This window comes from Melospiza georgiana, chromosome 2 (genome assembly GCF_028018845.1).
Source record: "Melospiza georgiana isolate bMelGeo1 chromosome 2, bMelGeo1.pri, whole genome shotgun sequence".
Lineage (NCBI taxonomy): Eukaryota > Metazoa > Chordata > Aves > Passeriformes > Passerellidae > Melospiza > Melospiza georgiana.
In genome coordinates, this window is record NC_080431.1 from 67,581,211 (window position 1) to 67,604,428 (window position 23,218).

At 40.5% G+C, this 23,218-nt stretch overlaps 2 protein-coding genes across 4 annotated transcripts in view; both read right to left on the bottom strand.

The window, feature by feature from the left end:
- The window catches only part of YAP1 (Yes1 associated transcriptional regulator), an 88,144-nt gene extending 87,037 nt beyond the window's left edge, over positions 1-1,107 (bottom strand). For all 3 annotated transcript variants that reach the window (XM_058018585.1, XM_058018582.1, XM_058018583.1), the window contains exon 1: positions 781-1,107. In XM_058018585.1, the coding sequence (XP_057874568.1) occupies positions 781-1,107 (327 nt within the window). The remainder of the gene's footprint in view (positions 1-780) is intronic.
- Positions 1,108-1,853: 746 nt separating this feature from the next.
- Positions 1,854-22,630, bottom strand: CFAP300 (cilia and flagella associated protein 300). The gene is made up of 7 exons (XM_058018313.1): positions 22,521-22,630; positions 22,008-22,089; positions 20,367-20,439; positions 14,916-15,082; positions 12,536-12,708; positions 7,192-7,258; positions 1,854-2,232 (listed from the first exon to the last, which is right to left on the bottom strand). The coding sequence occupies exons 1-7, from the start codon at positions 22,628-22,630 to the stop codon at positions 2,101-2,103; spliced, it is 804 nt and encodes a 267-aa protein (XP_057874296.1). The 3' UTR covers positions 1,854-2,100.
- Positions 22,631-23,218: the final 588 nt, after the last annotated feature.

Sequence of the window (23,218 nt, forward strand, 5' to 3'; positions counted from 1 at the left end):
CATCCCTCCCCCGCTCCCTGCGCGGCCCTGCCCGCATCGCTCCCTCCCCCGGCCCGGCCCGGCCCGGCCCAGGGAGGCCCCACGGCTCCGAGCCCCGCTCGCAGGCTGCCGCCGCTGCCCGGGATGCGGCGCTGCGCCCGGCGGACCCTGGACGCCGTCGGACCTGGCGTCTGGCTCGGGAATTAACTTCGGATGTGCGTGCCTGTGTATGTGGGGGGGTTAATCCTACTCAACCCAGCGCCGTGCTGAAATGGTGGAAAAGTCACATCCATATTTACTGTCTGACGGGGCGAGGGGGTGTAGGTTTGGCACCACTTCATCGACCCCTTCCACAGAGGGCAGGGTATTGGACCGCAAAGCGACATTCAAAACGAAGCGTCTTCACCCAAGTTTTAGGGGCTCACCCCCACTGTCGCCCTCCCGGTGAGGCCGAGATAGCCAAGGAGCGGATGTGGAGTTCGAGGCCCCGCTGGAGACCGGGACGGGACCAGCGCTCGCTCGCCCTCCCGCCGCGGCCCCGGCCCCAGCGGCGTCTCGGGACGCGGGAGGCGGCCCTGCCCCAGGGGAAGAACAAATAAAGGGGTGTGGGGGCGGCAGAGAGCGCCCCGACAGCCCCGGCCGGGCGCCCCCCGCCCGCTCGGCCCCGTGGATTCCCGCCCCGGCCCCCTCCCCCACACGCCTCCCCCGGGAGGAGCTCGGCGGCGGGGAGGGGGAGCACGGCCCGACCGGGCCGCCCCCCGCCCGCCCGCGGCGCGGGCCCCTGCCTTCCCTCCCCCTCACCTGGCGGGAGTGGGCCTTGGGCTCGGGGGGCTTGAAGAAGGAGTCGGGCAGTTTCCGCAGTCGCATGGGCAGCGTGTGTGGCACGTTGGCGCCCTTGGGGTTCATCACTGCGTTGAACAGCGCCTCCAAGTCGGTCTCCGAGTCGCCCCGCACATGGACGATCTGGTGCCCCGCCGGAGGGGGCCCCGCACCCGGGGGCTGCGCCGCGCCAGCCGGGGCCCCCGTCACCGGGCCAGGGGGCTGCGGCGGCGGCGGCTGCTGCTGCTGCGAGGCCGGGGGCTGCGCTGCCTGCGGCGGCTGCTGCGTTTGAGGCTGCCCAGGATCCATGGCTCCGTCGGGACCCCCCGGCGCTTCCCTGGCGGGGCTCGGCGGCTCAGAGCCCGGATTCCCAGTCCCGCATGCCCCGCTCCCCGGGCCGCGGGCTCGTCCTGCTGTCGCCGGTGCCTCTCACCCCTCGGTCGGGAAGCCGACCGCCCGCGGCAACTGGCAAAACAACTCTGGCCGTGCGGCGCTTCCCCGAGCCCGGCCCAGCCCGGCCGGCGCCTCTGTCCCGGCGGCGGAAACTAACTCACACAACACACCAAACAAAAGTTCGCAGTTACGCCCGCCCGAATCACTCTCCGCCGGCGGCTCCGCCCCTCCTGAGCCCGCCCGCACCGTATCCGAGCGAGGCAGCCCGTGCTCGCAGCGCTCCTGCGCGCGCCCGCCCGCACCGCCTCCCGCCCGGGGCGCTGCGCGGCCCCCCCGGACCCCGCTCCGCGCCCGCCCGCACCGCCCCCCGCTCCGCGCCCGCCCGCGCCTCTCCCGCCCGCTGCCGCCAACCACAACTTTTTTTTCTCCCTAACTTCTATCCCAACTTCCAGGAGGCCGCTCCGCGAGGGGGTGGGGAGGGGCGGCCGCGCTTCCCTGCCCCCGGCCCGGAGGGAGCATGGGCCCGGGACCACTGCCGCCCGTCCCCTCCCGCGCTTTCTCCCGGTTCCGCAGAGCTTTCACCGACTGCAGAGCCTCCCCTGCAGTTACGCGTCGCGGGTCTGTAAAGCTGGCTCATAAAAATGACGAGACCTCTAGAGAAATAGTTTTTATTAGATAAAACGGGTGAGGGAATGGGGGGAAAGGCCAAGAAAACAGCTTCAAGAACTCTAAATACCGGAAAACTTTTGTCACTAACCACATAGTAACATCTGAGTGAATGGGAAGCACTTCCGAGCACGTCATCAAGGAGCTGAACTTTCCTCGTCAGAAAACTATGCAACCTATACCTGAACCCAACAGAAAGAAGGCAACCTCCATTATAAAACTGGGGACCAGACGGGTTTATAACTAGTTTGTAAATAGGCTTCCACCAAAACAGTGATACAGAATATTCACGTGTCGCTTGCAGGGATCCACAATCAAGTAGGCAAAAGTCTGTTGGTGGCTTTTGCTTGAAGGGTAACACAGGCCATTAGCATCCTGAAAGGAAGAAAAAAAACCAAAACGGTATTAGGGACAATAGGGATATCTGTAAAAGAATTAATAAAATCTGAAGCTAATAATTTTGTTCCAGTTGTAACTGTTCATTGCACAGCAAAATAGAACAAATACACTGCAGTTTATTTAAATGGTATATGTCCCTATGAGGATCCCAACACTACAAAATGCACAGTAATTCTGGTTGGATGTATCAAATAATCTTGAGGTAAATGTAATATTAATATAAAATGTAAAATTAAACATGTAATCATGTGTTTACACAATTAGAGCCTAAAATACAAATGATTAAATATACAACAGCCCATCATGTTTCCTTTGAAAGAGAAAAATAATCACTTACTCTATATTAATACATAAAGCTGTTCCATCCATAATTTTTTTTCACTTAACATTTGCTAATGCATCTGTTCAAGTTGCAATATTTGCATTTAAGCAAAATGCTTATTACAGATCACATTAACAACTTTGGACTACTATTGGAAACATTTTGTGTGCCACTTCTCAGAAAGGGTTTGAAGGGATTCTGGACACCTAGCTGCAAAATCCTGGTTCTGAAAAAAATACATTAAGCTGACAATCAGCAGGGGAACTGGGCTCTTCACATTAACATCCTACGTGTGTACATGTCAATAAAAGCTTCAGTGTTGACAGAGCAGCACAGCTGGACACACTTCAAATCCAGTAGGGATCCAGAAACTAGAGGGAGGGCTTTTTAAAGCGTTGGGTTTTTTAATTTAGTTGGGTTTTTTTATTTAATCAGCGTGGTAATTGAACACGTGAAAGACCAATAAATACGTAGCTGACACTTCCTTTCTTTTAAAACATGTAACAGTTTCCTCCTGCTCCCCAACACCTTTGTACAACAGTTGAAGAGATGTGGGTTCTGTTACACTTTTCTTGCTGGAGGAAAATTGCTACATTGCATATATTAATTTTCTCCGGGAAAATTTTAAACTCACAGACTACAGACTATTCCGGATTTCACATCTTTTGCATTCTTCTGTTGAAGCTGTCTTCCTTTGCATAAAATAATAATGGTCCATAATTTTTGGACCAAGGAAAAATGAAAACTGTAACTCAGTGGTTAAGTCAGTCAGCTGAGAAGGAAAAGAGCTGGGTCCCCATTTCTGCACCAAGGACCATTTATGAATTTTATCCTTTGGCTTTTACTGGCACCCCATTTTCTCCTGCTGTTTTGAAGAGAATGAATCCATAATTAGATGTTCTAGTGTCTTCCTTTGAGGGATTACTCAAACCCCTAAATCTTAAATTAAGCTAAGCACCTCATAAAAGTACTGTTTTAGACAGGTAGAGATTTGATAACGTTTATTCCCAGAATTTTCCAATGGTAGTCAAATGCCACAAGCTAGAAATAGCATTCTATTTTTAAGCAGCACAGCTTACAAGCTCTGCGGCTCCAATTGTAGGATACCTAGCTTTCTTCAGGTGTTTTCTAAGGATACACGTGTAACGAACACTGGATTCTCAACTGCAGTAAGGAGAGCAAATTTTGAGATTTTATAGTGCTCAGCATCAAAAGGCCTTTGGAATTTGATCCAAAAATAACCTAAGCTCATGCATGTAACTGAAGAAAAAAAAAGTAAAAGACAAAATCAACATCAAAATGTGATTGGTAGTTAAACTCTTTTCCCATTGCTACTAAGGATCCCACTCCTGCAGTCTGTGTGGAATTGATGGATGGCAGTTGAGGTTTTGACTGTTTAGATGCAGTGTAAGCCCACTAAAAATTTGTTCAACAACTCAAGAACAAAAACAATATAAGTTCTGGCAATGAGGCATTTCGAGCAATATACCTAACTTGGTATCAGGAAAATATTCAATATAACCTAATGAAATTAAAAGGTTCTTAATTTTAGTCAGTAAAAGAGGTCATAAAAACCCTAAAATGCTTGAGCATAAAGGCTCTGGTATTTACATTCATGCATGTACACAAGTTAAGAATCATACCAATTCCATCTGCAGTGGACTTTGGTTCACACATGCAGGGGGTGTAATGATTGATTTACTGATGTTAGAGTAGGATCATTTTATTTTTTCTTTGTAGCAACACAGCTGATGATTTAAGAATACATATGCATAGCATAAAACAGAAATAAAAATCCTGCTGAACATTTTCAAAACTGCATAATGTAATTAACAATTTTTAAAAATACTTAATAAACTTTGCATTATTCTGATTTCTAAAACTGCCACAGTTTGGGTTCAGGTAAAGAAAGTTCTAAAATAACAGTGAGCACTCCAATACTTAAGCTGTAAAAGTATTTCATTATATGCAAAGCTCCAAAGCTCTCAAGGGTATGTGGAGTTCAAGAGAGTACTTTGTCACAAAATCTAAAATTATTTCTCTTGTGATGCCCAGGTCTATCAGGTCTTGATGCTTAAGAGCTCTACAGACATTTTTAAGAAAGACTTCAACAAATTAGAGGGTTGGACAATCACCAGCCATATGGAGTTGAACAAAGTGCCAGATTCTGCACCTGGGATGGGGCAGCCCTGGATGTACAGACAGACTGAGGAATGAGATGCTGCAGAGAGGGACGTTGGGGTCCTGGTCTGTGGCAAGTTGGACGTGAGCCAGCAGTGCCCTGGCAGCCAGGAGGGCCAACCCTGTCCTGGGGGCATCGGGCACAGCACGGCCAGCTGGGCAAGGGAGGGGATTGTCCTGCTCTGCTCTGGGCTGGGGCAGCCTCACCTCCAGGGCTGGGGGCAGTTCTGGGTGCCACAACATAAAAAAACCATTAAACTATGGGAGAGTGTCCAAAGGAGGGCAATGATGATGGTGAAGGGCCTTGAGGGGAAACCGTATGAAGAGTGGCTGAGGTCCCTTGGTCTCTTCAGCCTGGAGGAGACTGAGGGGAGACCTCACTGCACTCTGCAGCTTCCTTGTAAGGGAAAGAGGAGGGGCAGGCACTGATCTCTGCTCTGTGGTGACCAGGGACAGGACCTGAGGCAACAGCACGAAGCTGACTCAGGGAGGTTTAGGCTGGATATCAGGAAAAGGTTCTTCACCCGGAGGATGGTTGGGCACTGGAACAGGCTCCCCAGGGAAGTGGCCACAGCACCAGCCTGACAGAGGTCAAGAAACGTTTGGACAACACTCTCAGGCACATGGTGTGACTCCTGGGGAAGGTCTTTGCAGGGCCAGGAGTTGGACTTGAGCAACCTTATGGGTCCCATCTAACTCAGCATATTCTGTGATTGTGTGAACTATAACTTAAAACTTTGAAATATTTACATTTCTAATAGTGTGCTTTTTCAGATATGGTTTTAAAATTGTGTTCAGCCATACAAGTCACTTTTACAAGACCAGCTTTTAAAATTACATTTATTTTAAAAATTATTTATCTATTTACATCAGGCTAGGAGGGTATGTCCTTTCCCTCCAGATACAAACCAAGAAAACTTGGCTTAAAAACTGTCAGCTCAACATAAGAATTATAATACTCTACAGTTATTTATCAAATGAACTCAGAAACTAACTCCACTGCAGAAATGTAGTTATTCCTTCAGAGAAACTTTTCATCACAAACATAAGACATTTGTGCTCCAGTAAGTGTTCTTCCTGTAAGTGCCATGTGGAGTGGAGTAGTTTTGATCCACATAACCATCAAAAAGTCTAGACACACTGTTTAAGGCTTTCTGTTTTCCGACAGAAAATTCTTCAGCATGTTCTTTAATAGAAACTGTAATTTCAGAGTTCTTCTTCACCCCACAAATTTTCAGAATGTGCAGTAATGCCCAATTTTCCTCCAAGGATACAAGGAGGATAGCCTGCTCTGCATTAACACTGGATCTTCTTTTGTCTATCTATTTTGTTTACAAAATTTGCTGAAGTTTGGTTGGGGTTTTGTTTGTTTGTTGTTGTTTTCTTTGTAGTACTGATGATATTTAATGTATGGCCAACACAGTTAGGGGAGTTCTTTAATGTCCATCTGCCTAAACACAGAAACCTGCAAAGTTCCCATCAATGCATTTGATTTAGAGATGTGAAAGGAACAGTAATAACAGGAGAACATCCAGTTACCAGGGTTTTGCCTTTTTATTTTTATTACAGTTTGCAACCTAGCAGAAAGATAAATCTTGATACACCCATAAAGTGTTTATTTTCAAAAGCCTTTTATGAATCATACATAGTACTTAAAAGATGATGACCAACAGATGAACAACTGGGCTATTGGCAACCTGCAGGGAAGTTTGTGCACTCTGAAATGACATCAGCTACTGCTGTTGAAAGTCAGTACATTATCTGACATTTAATTATCACATATTCTGGTTGTTCAAGAAGAATTTGAAGTAGTTCATCCTACTCTAACAACTTAATTGACAGATATGCTGAATCTAGTAAACGTGCCAGTTCTCAAACTTATCTTGATGGTAAATGTATGATTTTGCAAGGGAAACAGATAGGAATGAGACTTGACAAGGGAGGGGAAAAGAGGTTAGGAGTCATCCCACTACACCAGCCTTTTTGTATACTAAACTTCCTTGCAGTCTTTACAGAACCAGATACAATACAAGCTATTCATATAGCTCTAGCATAATTTCAAAAAACAGAACCATAGGAAGTCAAGAGTGCATCCTTGATCCTTACTGTTAACTCAAGTTTTATTATTATCTATAATTTTTTCCATTAACTAGTTTTTGGATGACTATTATGACTTCCACTGTAATCCAGTAAACCTATTTTTAGTGAGCTACCAAATAAAACTTAAGCTGGTGGTTACTAATGAACAGTTAGAAAAGAGGATGAGAAACAGGATGAGATCAGAGAAAGAGTTCACGAATAAAGAAGTGACAACTATGGGAAAATAAGCCATTGCAATGGAATATTATATTTTCTTTGTGTAAAAGTACATTAATTATGTTCATGTTATGTATATTACTGTAAAATCCCATATAAAAATTATCAATACTTACATATGCAGACACTCTGAAGACTGTAGAAATAATACATATTTCTTTTGTTTCAGGGTTCTTTTGAACACTGAAATACAGGGGTATAATACATACTTATTATATATCATAAGTACTGATAATTAGACTCTTTAATTTAGTAAATTCATTCTAAACATATACACTGTATCCTTGCTCAAATTTTATGAAGGTCAAATTTATAGCTAAAATTCAACTTATGTCATACTGAGCATGAAAAGTTAGGTGGTCATTGTTAGTTAACATGCTTATTATGACATTTTGCTGAAAAATATTGAATATATCTAGTAATCTGACCTGGTTTCACTGTTCTCAGCTACTAAATCACAGCAATATTACCCAGACCTAGATGATTCCAAATACAGAGTTTTCATTTTGATAGATATGAAAAATTATGCAGCTAAACATTTCATAAAAATCTTTTCATATATTCTTTGAGAAAGGAACCTGCAAAGTGAAATGCATCTTAATACAGACTACAAGAAATAGCAGCAGTACTAGTGAAGAAATACATTCTTTAGCTCATTTTAATTTGTATATAATTATAGTTTAGGTTTATTTTTTCTCCTTTGGAATTTTGTATATGTAGTCAGCTATGCAACTTGGGATGGGATTATTTCTAGACTGTTGTGAAGATTGCCATTTCTTTCATCATATTTACTAATAACACTGAATATTATTGCAAAGAATCCAGGCATCTCAACCTATTTAAAGTATTTTAATATATCATTTTTCTTCAAGTCTGCTTTAAGTGATTCTTACATTTCTTCAGAAATTAGATAATGCAACTGCTATTAATTTATCTAATGTTGTGGATTCCCACTTACATTAACTCACTGTGGAACAGCTGAGGCTTAAAACTTCCATACTTACACGCTTCCAAGAAATGCGCATCTCAAAACCTGCTGTGTCACAAATAGGTTCCACTCCCAAGAAAGGTCCCAGTATAGACAAGTTACAAGAGGATGTGTGAAATACAGCACAGCTGAACACCACACCAGGTCCAAGCTGTGACAGCAGTCCCCTGTTACCAGTGCTTTGGCAAAGCTTCTTTTTGTAAGAACAAAGGAGCCCCAAATCAACCAACAGCACCTTTGGGGATTCAATCTCTGCAGCCAATAAAAGAGATTGACTCTCCAATTAACTGATTTCATCTGTAGAGTAATAACACAGTCGTGTTTGAACCTATACTGTGAGGCTGATCTTCCCTGTGGTCAGTCAGTAATGAGGCTTTCTCAGAACTTTTGTTGCATCTGACATGTTGACATACTCAATGGTGGATGAAGACAGCATTGCTGAAATCAGTAGTGACCCCAGTTGTGTGCCTTCCCACCCCTCCAGAGATGATTGCCTTCCCAGCAGGACAGCTCAGCTACCTCATGACTCAGCTTCTGAGCCACTGCAGTTCACAGACCAGTGCATTAGGCCAAACTAACCCAGATGTCACTTTATGCTGACACACCAGGCTGCAACTGCAGCAGTTCAGAAACTCTTCAACCACCTCTGTGGAAAGAGTGACAACTTTCAGAACAAGACATAGAGGATTAGTGGCATTATTGCGTTCTACCATACATCACCACCCCCAAAAGCAACAGTTGTATTTAAGTTACTCTGTCTTCAGATTCTTCTGTCAGAAAACTATGCTACCAATTTCTGTTCTCTTAATTTTCATGTTTTATATATATATATTTAGGATACCAAAGTAAGAGTTGAAAAATAATGTCTTCCTATTTATTCCATGACCTTGAGAAATTTTCCCCTTGTGGTTTGTTTCCTGTAAGTAATTTTTCAAAATGTTTATTTTCAGTATTGGTTATTTTTTAAGGCAAAAATTTGTGTCTGTTAAAATCAGATGAGATTCTTCCCTTGCTGACTTGAAAGACAACCAAGAGGTTGCCTTTGACAAGCTCATTTGCTCTATCTCTTTATTTCCCCCTGAAAGGTTTTAGAAAAAAACTATCTCGTCCTTTTGAAGAGGATAGTATTTCCTTAAAAATAATGTTAATAGTCCCATGTTCTTTCAAATTGTTAACTTCTAAACTATTCATTGGATATGGTAGTTCATCATTTTAACGTGCATCTATTCTCTTTTTATGAAAAGCAAACATCCTCATGGTCTCTCTATTCACTTTGGCTTTATTTATGTCCTAACCTTACTGGCAATATTTTACCAGGCTTTCCAAACAATAAAAGAACAACGTAATGCTTTCACATACATTCATTCATGATGGGGAAAAGGGCATGGAGATGGAGATTAAGAAAGGAGAAGAAAACAATCATTACTACATGCTACAGCAGCTGTCACCATGGAGAGACAGTCAGAAAAATCAGGGGTTAAGTACAGAGGACAAGATTTACCAACAGAGATTCATAGATTATATTTTAATTAACGAGTTTTTGTTATGTAAATATATCCTTTAAATCAAAATACTACAACAAGGAATAGTGATTTGAAATTATTTAAGTTATACAGGATACAACACTAAACACTAGAATTTTGGATGGATTCAACAGATCACAGACTAATTACCGATGGGATAGTAACAGACTACAAGTTGTGCATTACTTTTCTAGTAAGAATATATCACTCTTTTTGCAAAGAAAAAATGTCTGCCATTTAGCAGCTGTATTTGCAAGTCCCTAGCTTGTAAAATATCTACATTTGTTAATTTCAAAAAATTATTGCATTCTCTCATAATAAAGCAATGTACATAGAAATGCTTTAATAAAATGAAACCTCAAAACCTTTGACACTATTTTGCATGCTACTGCCTTGGAGTTAGAACTCAGGTATGGCCAGGAAAAAAAAAGCTGTAATAAAGGTAAGCAGGGAAAAGCTCATTAACAGGTCTGCTGCTCCCTGCAGTAAAGGCACTTATGTGGAACTCTTCATGCCAAGGCTCTGGCCGATGAGGAATACTGTAACAGGACTAAACAGTGGCAGTTTATACATCCATAAGCTTACTGTTATTGGACTGAATTCATCTGTGGCAGCTAATCTTTCAATGCACATCCTCAGCCAGCAGCTAATGATTATTGAAGTATCCATTTGTTTTTTTTACCAAGCTTTCTGATCCCCAAACATAAAAGTTAAACCTTAAGGACAGTACAGTTTACAAATTTTTTAATACTGTGAAGTTTTTAATATCACTTTATAAAGAATAGAAAGTGTCCAATGCAACTGTAATCCAAGATACAATGAAAACACACAGAGGGTAGCAGTCTAACAAGAATTTAAACAAAACTTGGTATTCAATAGGAATTTGAGGGTGAACTTTTTGGTAAAGAAAATTTAAGAGATTACTACTATAATCAGCAGTCTTTTACTGAAAATAAGAGGCTATAAGAAAGTAATTTTAATTGCTTTATTTTCTGGTGTAATTTGTGCAAGAACGAAGTAACACAGTGGCCAGAAATTAGAAATTAAGTCAAGACTGTCATTAGCGTCCCTATGCAGAGCCTGTCACTGCCTTTTTCTTTCTTAACACAGTGGAAATAAAACAGAACCATAATTTTGGATAAACTGGGAGCAGGGGGAAATGAAACCAAGGAAAAGGCAACTGTGATTCGGAAGGGGGAGGAAAGGTCTGAAATGTCAAGATTAAAAGCTTTTCTCATGGGACTGACAAAGAACTCAATACCAAAGGAGAAAGATAAAAGATTCAGTGAAATGGTAAGTTTTATTTTCAGCTGGTAACCAGTGCTAACACCAGCTCCTCTGGCACTGAGAGACCAGCAGACATTTACAGGCAACAGAGAGACACATGGTAGACAAATTTGGAAGATCAGTTACATCACTTGAAAACTTGGCAAAAAAAACCCCAAAAAAACAAAAAAACCCAAACAGCACAGGAATATACACTTGAAATATTTTCTCCTAAATATTTTATTAAGGACAGAAACCGCACACAAGAGGAAAATACAAAGGGCTAATAGGGAACAGGTTGAGGATACAGAAAAGGTAAACTTTGAAAGCAGGATGAAATTGTGGGAGGATCTTGGCAGAGGCTTTTTTTCTGTTTTAAGTAACAAGAACTATTTCACATCCCTATCAAATTTTACAGCATGAAAAGGAAAAAGAATGGAAAGATGTTTAAGGAGATAGGAAGGTAAAGAAAATGAGTGGCTTAGAACAGAACTTGAACATGTTTAGGATAAAACAACTCCACAGCAAAGGGGAGCAGTAAAGTGAAGGAACTGATTGGATTTGCACTTTGTCCTAGATTAATTCAACAACAGAAGAGCAGAAACAGCTGCAGTCAATGCAGAGTCACCTATGGCCCAGGACTGAAGGAACAAGCAGCTTGATTCAAGTGCAGAATGAACAATATAAAAGAAAAGGGAGGGTAGACTTAAACACTGATGGATCCTTTTATGTCAGATGCTGTGTTTCTGAAGAACCCACTTGATTCTCATCTATGTATGAGATGAAAATACCAAAACTACTCATACTAACAAAAATTTTAGTAGTATCTTTTACAATCTTTATATTCCCATTAGCTTAACTAGGAGTGAGTCTGTATAACCAATAACTGCATTCCATTTCCCAGTAACCAGAACATACAAGTTTTGTCAATCAGAGAAGTCAGCATACGGATATATCAAAGCAGGGCAAAAGTTGTGGTTTTAGTCTGAATCTAAACCTCTGATCAATTACTTCTAATCTCAGTGGAAAAAAACCCCTCACATAAAGTTCCAAACAATTCCATACACCAAACCTGGTAAGCACTGTCTTAACAGCAAGATTCTGTCACCCTTAGTTTTACACTGTGAGAAGTGTATTTGCAGAACTAGGAAGACCAAAATACAACTGTATTAAAAAAATTAAAAATCAGCAGAGATAAAAATATATGGAACTGAAAGTTTCAGCTAATTATTTCAAATTTTAAATCCTAAATTAAAAGCAGTCTAATTGAAAGTAGCCCAAGATCATACAGGCAAGACTTAATTGTTGATATTTTATCAATGGCAGTGGCAACAGTCTGTTTGCAGTACTATGCCATGTTTTCAGCAGATGATTAAAAGTCTCTTTAAAAAAAAAAAGTCTCTTTAAATTGGGAATGACTTATATTATGTGAATGTCCATAATTGCAATATAAAAAATGTTATTATGTAGGACTGATGGAATTAAAATTGCTTATATTTTTGCCACAGAACTACTGCCATTGTTCCATGGCATTTTGATTGTTGGACACAAATAAGCTTGCAAGTGGATTAAATAACAGCCCCATTTTTGAAGCAGTAATGTACAATGAATTTACACAAATCAACACTAAGTGGATATGGATAGTACATGTACACAGTTGTACAAAAAGTGAGTAACACTTACCTCACCAAGTCTTTATAAAAAGCTTTTGTAGTTTCTAAGTATGGGTCAACTGCATCTTCATACTGGCAAAGGGTTCCTCCAATGCAAAAATGCTTAAAAAGACAGAACAGAAATTCCTCACGATCCAATTGTGTGAATAAGTCATAATGGTCCGAATCCTCCAGAAGCAAGACCTTGTGGAACAAGGAAAAAACAAGGAAGTCAAATTGATAAAAATTTATTTAAGATTCAGTTTATAAATAATGCAGCTAGTATGGTCTATGGTACACAGGAGTTATGTCCATGTAAAATATATGAATGAGGGACGGAAATACATATTTCCAAATCCTTCTTCCATTGATGCAATTTGGTTCAAAATTCTTACATATAATATAAAGCAGAATCACTGTCAGATTTATGCCCAAAAGACATAAAGGAATATTTTTCAAGTCTTGTTATTTCACTGGTTGATTATCTGTCATGCTAGTGAAACAAGCAATCTGAAAATAATCTACCTATATTTGATATGTCAATTGCTGTTAATCAATGGGGTAACAGTTTTTGGTAACATTTGCTTTTTCATTTTTAAATTGACACAGTTATTTCACATTTGTAGAGGAATTCTAGGACCTCCCAGAGGAGATCACTCAAACTCCCATCATTCTTTACTGCCGACTCCAGCGAGCCCTGATCTGTAGCCCGGATTAGCCAGCCGTGCATCCAGCTGCTCCATGCGTGTCACCTGCCTTTTGCTGAGACATTATGTGAACACAGAGCACTTGCTAGATTGGTGTCAACACTGGTTCGTGTAAATGTGGACAGGAATTGGAACTCACAATGGCTATAAGACATTTTGAGTCATGTCAGCCAAACTGCAGATGCCAGCCCAGGCAAAGTGGTCAAATTCAGACATGAGCCCACTGTTCTCTGGCCCTCTTTATAACAAAACTGAGTAAAAGGGGGTCAGGGCAACAACTATTCTGGATGGCCACCTCATACATATCCCAACCTCCTTGGCTGAAGCAAGAGAAGACATGGCAGGTAGGAAAGAAACATGGAGTCTTGCAGCCAAGGGCTACCCTCTGACACCAGGAGACAGTTTGGTGCCCCCTACAGTTTTCTGTCCTAAAGCCCTGACTAATTAATTTGAAATTTTAAGCCATTCCTGGATTTTGAGTTATTCTTTCTGCTCTCTTAGTTCTTAGGAGTAGGAATCACCTTTGTTTCAAACCAATGTTAAACCCTCAACTTGCAAATGCTGACACACACATCACTTCCACAGGAAGGAAACTGGGAAGACACTGAAACCCCAACAATCTCTAATTGTAAATATTGCCTCTAACCCTCCTACATAGAATACATTTAATTTTCAGAAAACATTTCACATGTACACAACTTATAGATAAATACACAGTATTTTGAACTGCTAGGCTACAAACTACGTCTGAAATTCAAACATGAGCTTGAGTTCTCACCTTTTCCCAGAACTTTACAAGACAGACCAGTATTTCAGGCCACATCCTGTAACCAGTGTCACTGGTTCAAATACATTGCCTTCAAAGGATTTGCCAAGTGCAAATGAGTGCAACTCTATAATTATTTAGTACTTATGTTGATTATATATACAAGGAAGAGCAAAATCCAGTTCTCCCACACTATGCTTTGCTAATGCTACACAAACATAAGTTTAAAAAATGGTTTTAGCTTATGAAGTCAAAAGAAACACAGTAAAGACATACATTGATTAAAAGGGTGCCACTGTTAGAGATTCTTTTTCAGATAATCTGCTTTCTGACACTTCTACTAGACTATAACAAACAGTTTCACATTGCAGGCCTGTTCAGGAGTTGTATTTAGTAATTTTCCAGTATTATACTGAAAAACTTCCTCTTCCATAGTTCCTCTTGCTTTGGAGAAAATGTATTAAGATGGCTTTCTTTAAATGCCTTCAGATATGATATGATCAGCATTCCTGTCCAAGAAGGCTTCAGGATGTAGCTATTGAATACATTCAATTTCATCCACTACCTGGAAGGCTGGATGAACCTACAGCTCTGAGTATCACAGCATCTTCTTTTGGACCTAACCCTTTGCTTCCCCCTCCTAAGCAAATGAGCAGCTGCATTTCCCCACACACCCCCCAGCACTGACTGCCTGAGACATAGGTGGGTAGAAGAAGGCTTTACCTTTTTCTTCCACCCAAAAATGAAAGAGGGCTCACCTGGAAAATAAATCATTGCTTTTATATATTCAGGCAATGTAGTGCCTCAATTGTTTGCAAACCATGGCTACTGATGCCTGGCTTTACCACTGTCAGAAGAAAAATAGCCTGAAAAATGTGTCCTTATAGCACCTAACAGAGTAGCAAAACTTATAATAAATTATTCATTACTATACTGACCTTCCTTAATTCATCAGAGATAAGAATATCATCATAATAATCATCATAACATTTCACAATAGTTCCAGTTTCTCTAACGATTCCTTCAGAGTACAGCCGATCAAAAAATGACATGGAAATCTGTGTACAGGGTACCACTGTGGCTTCAATTTTTGTCACTTTGGAACCTGAAAGATACAGGAAGCTGGTTGCATGTTTCATGTTTTAAAGAAAACCACACATCATGTAAGTATGACTCAGTCACAGAGTCCCTCAAAAAAAAAAAAAAAAAAAAAAAAGGCAAAAAAAGAAGCCGAACAAAGCTAAGAAGGAAATAAGCGTAAAGAAAACATTAAATTCATCTGAATACTACTTTCCATTAAGGCTCATGTGTCTGCTCCCCCTGTTGGTAAATACCATCAACCGAAACTGGGATAGATGGAGCACCGTGTGAACCCAGCATTGCAGTAGATCACACCCTTAGAAAATCATATTGCCCAGCTTAAGCCTTAAAGCATAGGAGGATATCTGCCAAATTTGGCACGATGAAGTACAGAAGTCAATAGCTGCTAACAGCACCCCACAAAGTGAAAACCAAAATGAACATGGCCTCAAAGAATTTTTGATTTAAGTATTATATTGAACTTTTAAAAAAGTTATTTTGTAGCCACTGTAGGCTTTATTAGGCAGCTATTTCAGAAGATGAAAGAGGTACTATCAGCACTTCCTACATGAATCTGGAGTATTACCTCTGTAATCATTAAATGCAGAATATATTTTTCCATAATTTCTTTCCCACTGCTTGCACATCATCCAAGGCTGGATCCTGTTGCTCACAGACATCTAGTGCCATTTGTGATGCCTGCCCTACAGTATTTTCCTTAAAGAGTTATCAGTCCATAAGGGCACATATCTTCTCTATATACAGTGGTACATCTACAAATCTGTCTGCATGGTGTTGGATAACTTATGGCATCTCAAACAGCATTAGGCCCCATGTGTAAGAAGCTTTGGACTCAGCCCAGTTCTGTCTGCTCTCTGCAGTCCAAGTGTTCAGCCCAAATGTTAGAACATGTTCTCCACCCATCTCCAGGTCTGCCTGAACAACCTTCAAAGCACTTCTGAACAGGAGAGGGGAGGAGAGCACGAGTGAGCATTCACACAAGGGCTCTGTGTCTCAGCAGAGAGAATATTCACAACACTCCAGCTGTCCATGAGTTTATTCTTATCTCTTCTCCTCTGTAGGTTCCCTTGATGGGAGACTGGCCAGCAACATCACAGTATCTAAAGGCTTTTTACCATACAATTAAAGATAAAATTCAGTGCTGTCCTGACAAACTGACCTAAAAGATCACTAAGCAATACTCTTCAGGAAATGTACAAACTTGCCTCTACGTGACAGTATTTCAGGACCAGAAACATGCCAGAAAGGATGCATGAACCATGATGCTTCCAAGAGCACCTATCATTTCATTCCAATCCCAGTATTTGTAAGCTCAGCACAAAGTAAATTTTCTCTTGCTCACACCTGCAGAAAACCTTGGGATTTCTGCCATATACTATTACATAGAGACTACTTATTCATAGGTTATGTAGGGCTGGCATTTTAATACCTAAGCCTGGGCAAACTGTACCACCCAACCAATCAATATCAGGGAAAAAATAAAGAGAAATTATAAATTGATAGCTTGAAAATATGCCTACTTAAGCTAACATAGTAACAGGAAATTTTAATATTATTTTATTGGACCATTGTGATCTCAAGAAAATCTGTTAAAGACAAAAGCACAGCATTTAATTGCTTGGCTTCCTGTCTACCGACAATGGTTATGAAAAAAGGGCACCTCTTGTTAAAGAATAAAAGGTTTAGTGCCTTCACCTACCTATACAGATAGTGACTATACAAAATAATCATATTACATAACCAAGAACAAGTCAGAAAATCATGAATTACAGCTTTACAACCTATGCAAAAAAACCAAACTGATTTCTATTTATTTATTTGTACTTCCTCCCACCTCCTCACTTCCAGTTTCCTCTAGTTCTCCAGCTCCCTTTCACAGGTATTGAATTTTTATTTTATAAGGGATTTATTATGAGACAAATCAGCTTTTATCACATTAACTATTTTAAAATCAACATTAAAACCTGAGTTGACTAACAAACATCAGATGCTAAGTGACTTGAGAAAAATGAAAGATCCAATTACTGAGCTAAAAGTATAGGAAATTTAGATATTTATAGGCTTTCAGTTATAAGGGTTTTTTTGGTGAAAGGGAAGGAGACTTCTGCTCTGAAAAAAGGTTTTATGAAAACTTTAATAATGAAAAAAAAATCAAGAGCTTTGTAATTTATTCAGTAGTTCAGAAAACCAAACTACACATGGAAAAGTTTAAATACACTGGAAGGTCCTACTCTCTATTTGAGAGGTGAGATTTGAAATTCAAAATTTCCTGGACAAGAATGATAGGTTTTAATAACACTATAAAAGTAAGCAGTGAAAAAGGAAGAAGAAATGCCTTGACAACTCTACAAGTGGAAAACAAAGAGCTGAGAAATCCTAAAACAGCTTAAGCTTATTATAACAGCCAGCTCTGGTATATCTATAAAGTGCTCTGGAATATCTATATAGTGCTCCCAGAATACTTTTAAATTAACACATCACATATCTAGTACGGGGCAGATAAACCCTGGATTTGGTATATTTAGAATTCCTTCAAAATCTAAGAAAAATTTTTATGTCAGAAAAATATCTTGTAACTTACTATTTACAAAACAGTTTATATGTAATGCAAGTTCAGTGCTCAGTATCAAAAAATATGGTATTTCAAAAGTAAAAAGTGTAGGTTGATGATTTATGGCTTCATACGACATCTAAAATTCTTTGCAAATTATAACCTATAATAGTACCTTAAAAATTGCTGATTTAATATTCCAGATTTTAAAACCCCATTCTAAAGACAGAAGTTGTTGAAGCTTTAAGCACATATGGCAACTCAAGAATCCTTTTTTAGGCAAATCCTAATATTTTATTTGCACAAATAGATGGTAACTGTACCCCTTTGAAGATAAATTTTCAAGTCTTAATTGAGCTTAAGCAGAGACAGTCCTGCCTCCCTAAGACTGCTGACAGGTGCAAGGACAGCAATGTATCCATGGAAAAATGACTATTTAGTTCTCATTGCAGCTATTTAAAAAACACAAGACTCAATACATAAGTGGGTATGCATCAAATTTGTTCCTTTTGCTGCTTTTATTTTTGAATTATCAGAGTAACAGATGGAATGATGGCTTAAAGCACATCAGAAATATCCAATACTCTGCCATGCAGCCAGAACAAGGTGAAAAAATGTCCCTATTAGGAAAATTGCCCTACAGGCAAAAAAGTTTGGTGTGAGACTAGGTCATTAAGTATCTTTCTGATCAGAGGAAGCAGACTAGAGAATATCCTTGTGTATCATTTACCTAAAATGTTTTATTTCAAGCAATGTTGAAGCTGAAGTCCTTGAAACAATGTATTATTGTGGAATTCTACCAGGACAAAAAACGTAAGTAAAAAGGTGAGAGCAGACTACAGCCTTAAAAAGAAAAAAATTATTATGAAAAAAACCATTACTGTAATGTTTTATTAATTTCCTTTATAATGCTGACATCTTTCTGCAGGTCCATAAATACTTTCTGCCCAGTCTCATGGAGGGCAGGGGTAGGGAATTTTCTGTGGATCTATCTAAACCTACCCTATATTATGCATTCAAATTATCTCCCCCATTAAAAACAAACAAACAAACAAACAAAAAAAACCCCAACATTTTTGTTTGTAACAGAATAAATGTAGTATTTGAATCAATGTAGACTATGTATTTTCTTCAGATTTTCCAAAGGGCAAAATAAGCAAGTTTCCAGTATTTTTTACCAACAGATATGTTGCTTTAAAGTTACTCCACAGTGATAAGCAAACTGGATTAACGTATCAGTGAGCCCGAAGAAGAAAATACTAGAAGATCATTTTTACCTCCTCCCACTCACAGCTAATTCTTACTATATTTTCAAAAAATGCACATGAAGACTAAGTATAGAAAAATGTGCCAACATTCCTCACCAAAAATAGGCAAAGAATGGGAAGATGAAATTTTAAGAGCAAACAGGGTATACCAGCTGTTCAGGATTTAGAAAGGGAACCCTTCCAGTCCTTGGGACAAAATGCTTCACTTCTGTGCGGAGGAAGATTGAGCAGAACCAAGAGTTAAGCTGGGTTACTTGGCAAGAGACCCTCCACTCTTAACACAAGGTATGTAACCTGCTGACCTCCACTACAGGGACTGTCAAGTTGCAGACTAGACAGATAGCCTAAAACAAATCCTGTCTAAAGCAAGAAAAGGTTTACTACTGGTTTAAAATACATCTATTTTCTTTCTGCTTGCCAGAGAAAGAGGTACCTGAAGGGGTATTTGACAGATTTTTTGCATTTTATATATATTTCAAGTGTTTTAACAGTTGGGTGAAGTGTTTGGAAAATCTATTTTTGCTGACAAAAAAGTGGCAATGCCTAGTGTCATTGTATATAGTGGGGAAAACCTATGCCAATTCCAGAGAGCTGAAATGGAAAAGTAAGAAAATTCCCAAAGCTCTGTTAAATATTTACACACAGTAATATTTGTAGACAAACCAAAAGAAATGAGGGATTCCCACTACCCTCTTCTAAGATACTCCTATTAGGGAAAATCACTTTGGCAATATCAGAGATCACATTATGCATAAAACACCATTACATTATCACATGAAATTGCCATGAATTTTTGTGTGCAATTTCAAAGTGGAGCCACAAATTTGCTGTTTGCTTTTGGCCTTCCTGCTTTAGTGTTTCATCTGCATCTCCAGGCCTAATGGAGTGTGTCCAGAAGTTTCTGATTTGGCAACAAAGTTGAAGTGACCCTCACAGCACGGCTGCCAGCAGAGCAACCTGTCCCATGGGGCTCTTCTGTGCCTCCATCAATCACCACAGCTGTACAGAGAGCAGATTTACACGAGCTCAGGGTGTGCTCTACCAATCCTATGCTCTCAACTTTTATTTGTAACAGAGCAATCATCTCAGACCTGTCCCAAGTCAGGCTGCAAGTCTGCCCTTATGTTATCTGCATAAGGTACTATTGTAATTCCACAAATAATGCAGTTGTTTATGTCTGGATACATGATCAGGTCAACTGGATGCTACAAACCCATTTATAAACAGCTTCAGGTGCTTGATTTATGGAACGATGCAGGGGTCAAAAGAAAAAAAGGCATAAAAGGTGACAATTCAGTTATTTTATTCTAGAAGTAGAATCTCTCCCTATTACTTAGTAAAAGAAATAATTCTTTAAGATATTTCAACTAGCTGAAAGCACACATGTATGAACTGTCATTGTGGTAAATTAGAGCAAAATCATTAAAATACAGACTTTTTTATTTAAGATGCATTTATTCTAAATTTACCCAATGTAGTCCATTGTCCTGAAGCTGACAGCAACTTCAAACTGGAGTTCACACTTTGATCATTAAAAAATGCCTGTAATATTCAAATAAGAGAATACAAGTTAATGAAATGAAACAGAAAATCATCATTCATAATGCCTTGGATACTTTCAATACAAATTATAAGGCTCCAATTAGTAAGTAGATCCCATATGATCTACCAGTTTGTGTACTAAGCATCACACCACCAAATCTATCAGTTTGTAACTCAGTGTAGCCAGTGTCTTTTATACATAGAAGATCTCTTCAGGCGCATATTTTTATATGTAGCATTACATTTTTATAATAAAACAGTTTTAGTCCAAGAACACACAAAAATGTATGAAATTCATGGAGGTACAGAAAACTGAGGATGAAAGTTTTATCTCTGCATACAATGTCATTGAAGTTAAAAATGAAATGCCGAGTATGATTTTAAAATTTACTCTTTTTAAATAAATTTGAAGCTTGGAGAAATGTAGAGATACACAAAAATTATTAAACTGATACAGAGTAAGATCTGAAGATTTCAACTTATTGATTTATCAATTAAAAGAAGGAGACATCCATAGTAATGTTGATAGCTGACAAGTTTCCATGAATAGGTAAACCAACTAAGAAAATCCCCACTTACAGAGTGAATAATCACTGAAGAAACTGTGAAGAAAATGAAATCATGGATCTTTCAGTTTCTGGATCACTAAATTTCTTTATCACGCCTCTGGGATACAGAGAGATCAGATATTACATGTAATGGTCCTTTTCTCCCCCATTACTTTACAGCTCTTCAGATTTCATAACTTCACAGCAATATCTTTACATTTTTTAATTCAAAAGAGACAAACATCGAGAGGGTAAATGGGTATTCTGTAAACTTCAATAATTTGAAATGTTTATCAGTGGAAGATTAAATAAATATTGGTGTATCTCTGTGTGAATTTCTTTAAGATATAAAGAGGCTGAATTCTTTATCCAGGATAACAATATAAAACAGACATATAAAATACCAAAGAGTTGTTTTTAAAACAACAGATGTAAAAATCACATAGTTCTTAAAACCACAGGTTCTGTCTGCAAACAGATGAAGAGATTTGACTTAGCAGATGACAGAAATGGAGGACACAAAATCAGCAAGTGATTTGAGTCTCAAAAAGCTGGGAGTTCAAAATTCTAGTATAAAGTAATGGCATTCAATAAATTTCAAAAGTTATATGTCCAGATATGTGGTGCACATGCACATCTAATTGCACTGTGAATTTACTGTGAGAAATTTACTGATAGGTGTGACCATGTACACTGTTTGAAGTCTCACACTAGGTGGACTTCCCAGCAAGAAACCCTGCAGCCAACATCAGCATCCAGTTCAGATTTCCATTCTTGGGAATCCTGAAAGGCTAAATTGTTCCCTCTTAAAGCAGAGTAACATTAGTACAGACTAAAATATTTTTACTGGACAGTACAGTTAACCCACAAATCAGAGACTTGAGCACCACACCTAAATCACCTCCTTTCAAGGAGACAGTGAGCAGGCCAATAGCATTCAACACTGCTAATGTTGAATATAATTTCATGGTGGGGGGGCGGGGGGGAGATCAACTTAAAACACAAAGGATTTAGAACTACCATAAGAAACTCATCCTTTTGATAGGGCTTGAACTGCTGGTCAAAACTGAACGCTTGTGCTGTGATCCTGCCTTGCATGGACCTGAAATGGAAAAATGAGATTAAATATTCTGAAGACATACATAATGCTCTATTCTGACGGATTATACTTTTTTTTTTTTATCCCAATTCTCAGTTACAAGCGCCTCCAACCCTTCGTTGGAGGGCTGGGGCTGCGCTGGAGCCCCGCTGCGAAGCTGAAATAGATCTCGGCTCGCTGTGGGAGGCCAGGACACACGCCTCACACCTCAGAAAGCGCAATTTGCCTGCCTGGAAAATACCAAGGCGACTTCAAATTCAGGGGTTGGGGGAACAAATGAAAAAAAAAAAATTAAAATTGAGAGAAAGCAAGGCGGACCCGCCGCCACTGGAGCGGGCGTCCTGTGGGCGCGGCAATGGCCCCAGCCCTCAGCACGGCCCGCGTGTTCCCCGCCGCCCCCAGACAGAGGCATCCCGCAGCGGGCGCTCCCCCACCATTTGAGGAGCCGGTCCGCGATGTCCCTGTCCTGCAGGCAGGCGAAGGTTTTCTGCGGCAGCGCTCGGAACACGACCTGCCCAGCTCCGCGCCCGCCCTCCGCGGACATCTTGCCGCAGCCCGGCCGTTGCCGCGGAGACGGCGCCGCTCCGGCGCGGAGCCCGGCCCCGCTCGCCAGCGTTCCGCCGCCCGTGAGAGCCGGGGGACTCGGCTGTGCCCCTTCTCTTCGTAGGAAGAGGGACTCGGCTGTCCCCCTTCTCTTCGTAGGAAGAGGGACTCGGCTGTCCCCCTTCTCTTCGTTGTTTGCTTACAAAAGCCCTTAATTCAAAACCAGCCTTCTCCCCTCTCTCCCCGTCTCTGCCCCAGGAAAACTCAGGCTTGCCCAGCAGGCCGAGGCACGGGCTGCCATTGCTGCCTTCGCCGAGGCCAGCCCAGCGCAGAAGCACCGAAACAAACTTGGGAAAGGCCAAAGTTCTGAAGCTTCTGGGGAATCAGGGCTGCTGCTTGCTTCCCAGGATGCAAAGCCATTTGGGAACAGCAAAGCCGTGCTTTCAAACTCTTCCCAGTCGAAATTAAAGGAAAGACCATTGTTATTTCAGGAAATTATTTCCTCAAGTCTAGTAAAGCAAGGGACACCTTGCACAGGTTGGGGAATCTCCTGCCCTTTGCAGGGAAAGCAGTGACAATTTAAGGCTGC

Bases quoted from the DNA above. Each gene is read 5' to 3' on its own strand.
- CFAP300 (XM_058018313.1), bottom strand. From the start codon at position 22,630: ATGTCCGCGGAGGGCGGGCGCGGAGCTGGGCAGGTCGTGTTCCGAGCG. The intron at 15,083-20,366 runs GTAAATTTAGAA...TGTATCTTTCAG, and splicing joins AGGACAATGGACTACATTGG to GTTCCAAAGTGACAAAAATT. The intron at 2,233-7,191 runs GTAAGTATTGAT...TCTTCCTTTCAG, and splicing joins TCTTCAGAGTGTCTGCATAT to GATGCTAATGGCCTGTGTTA.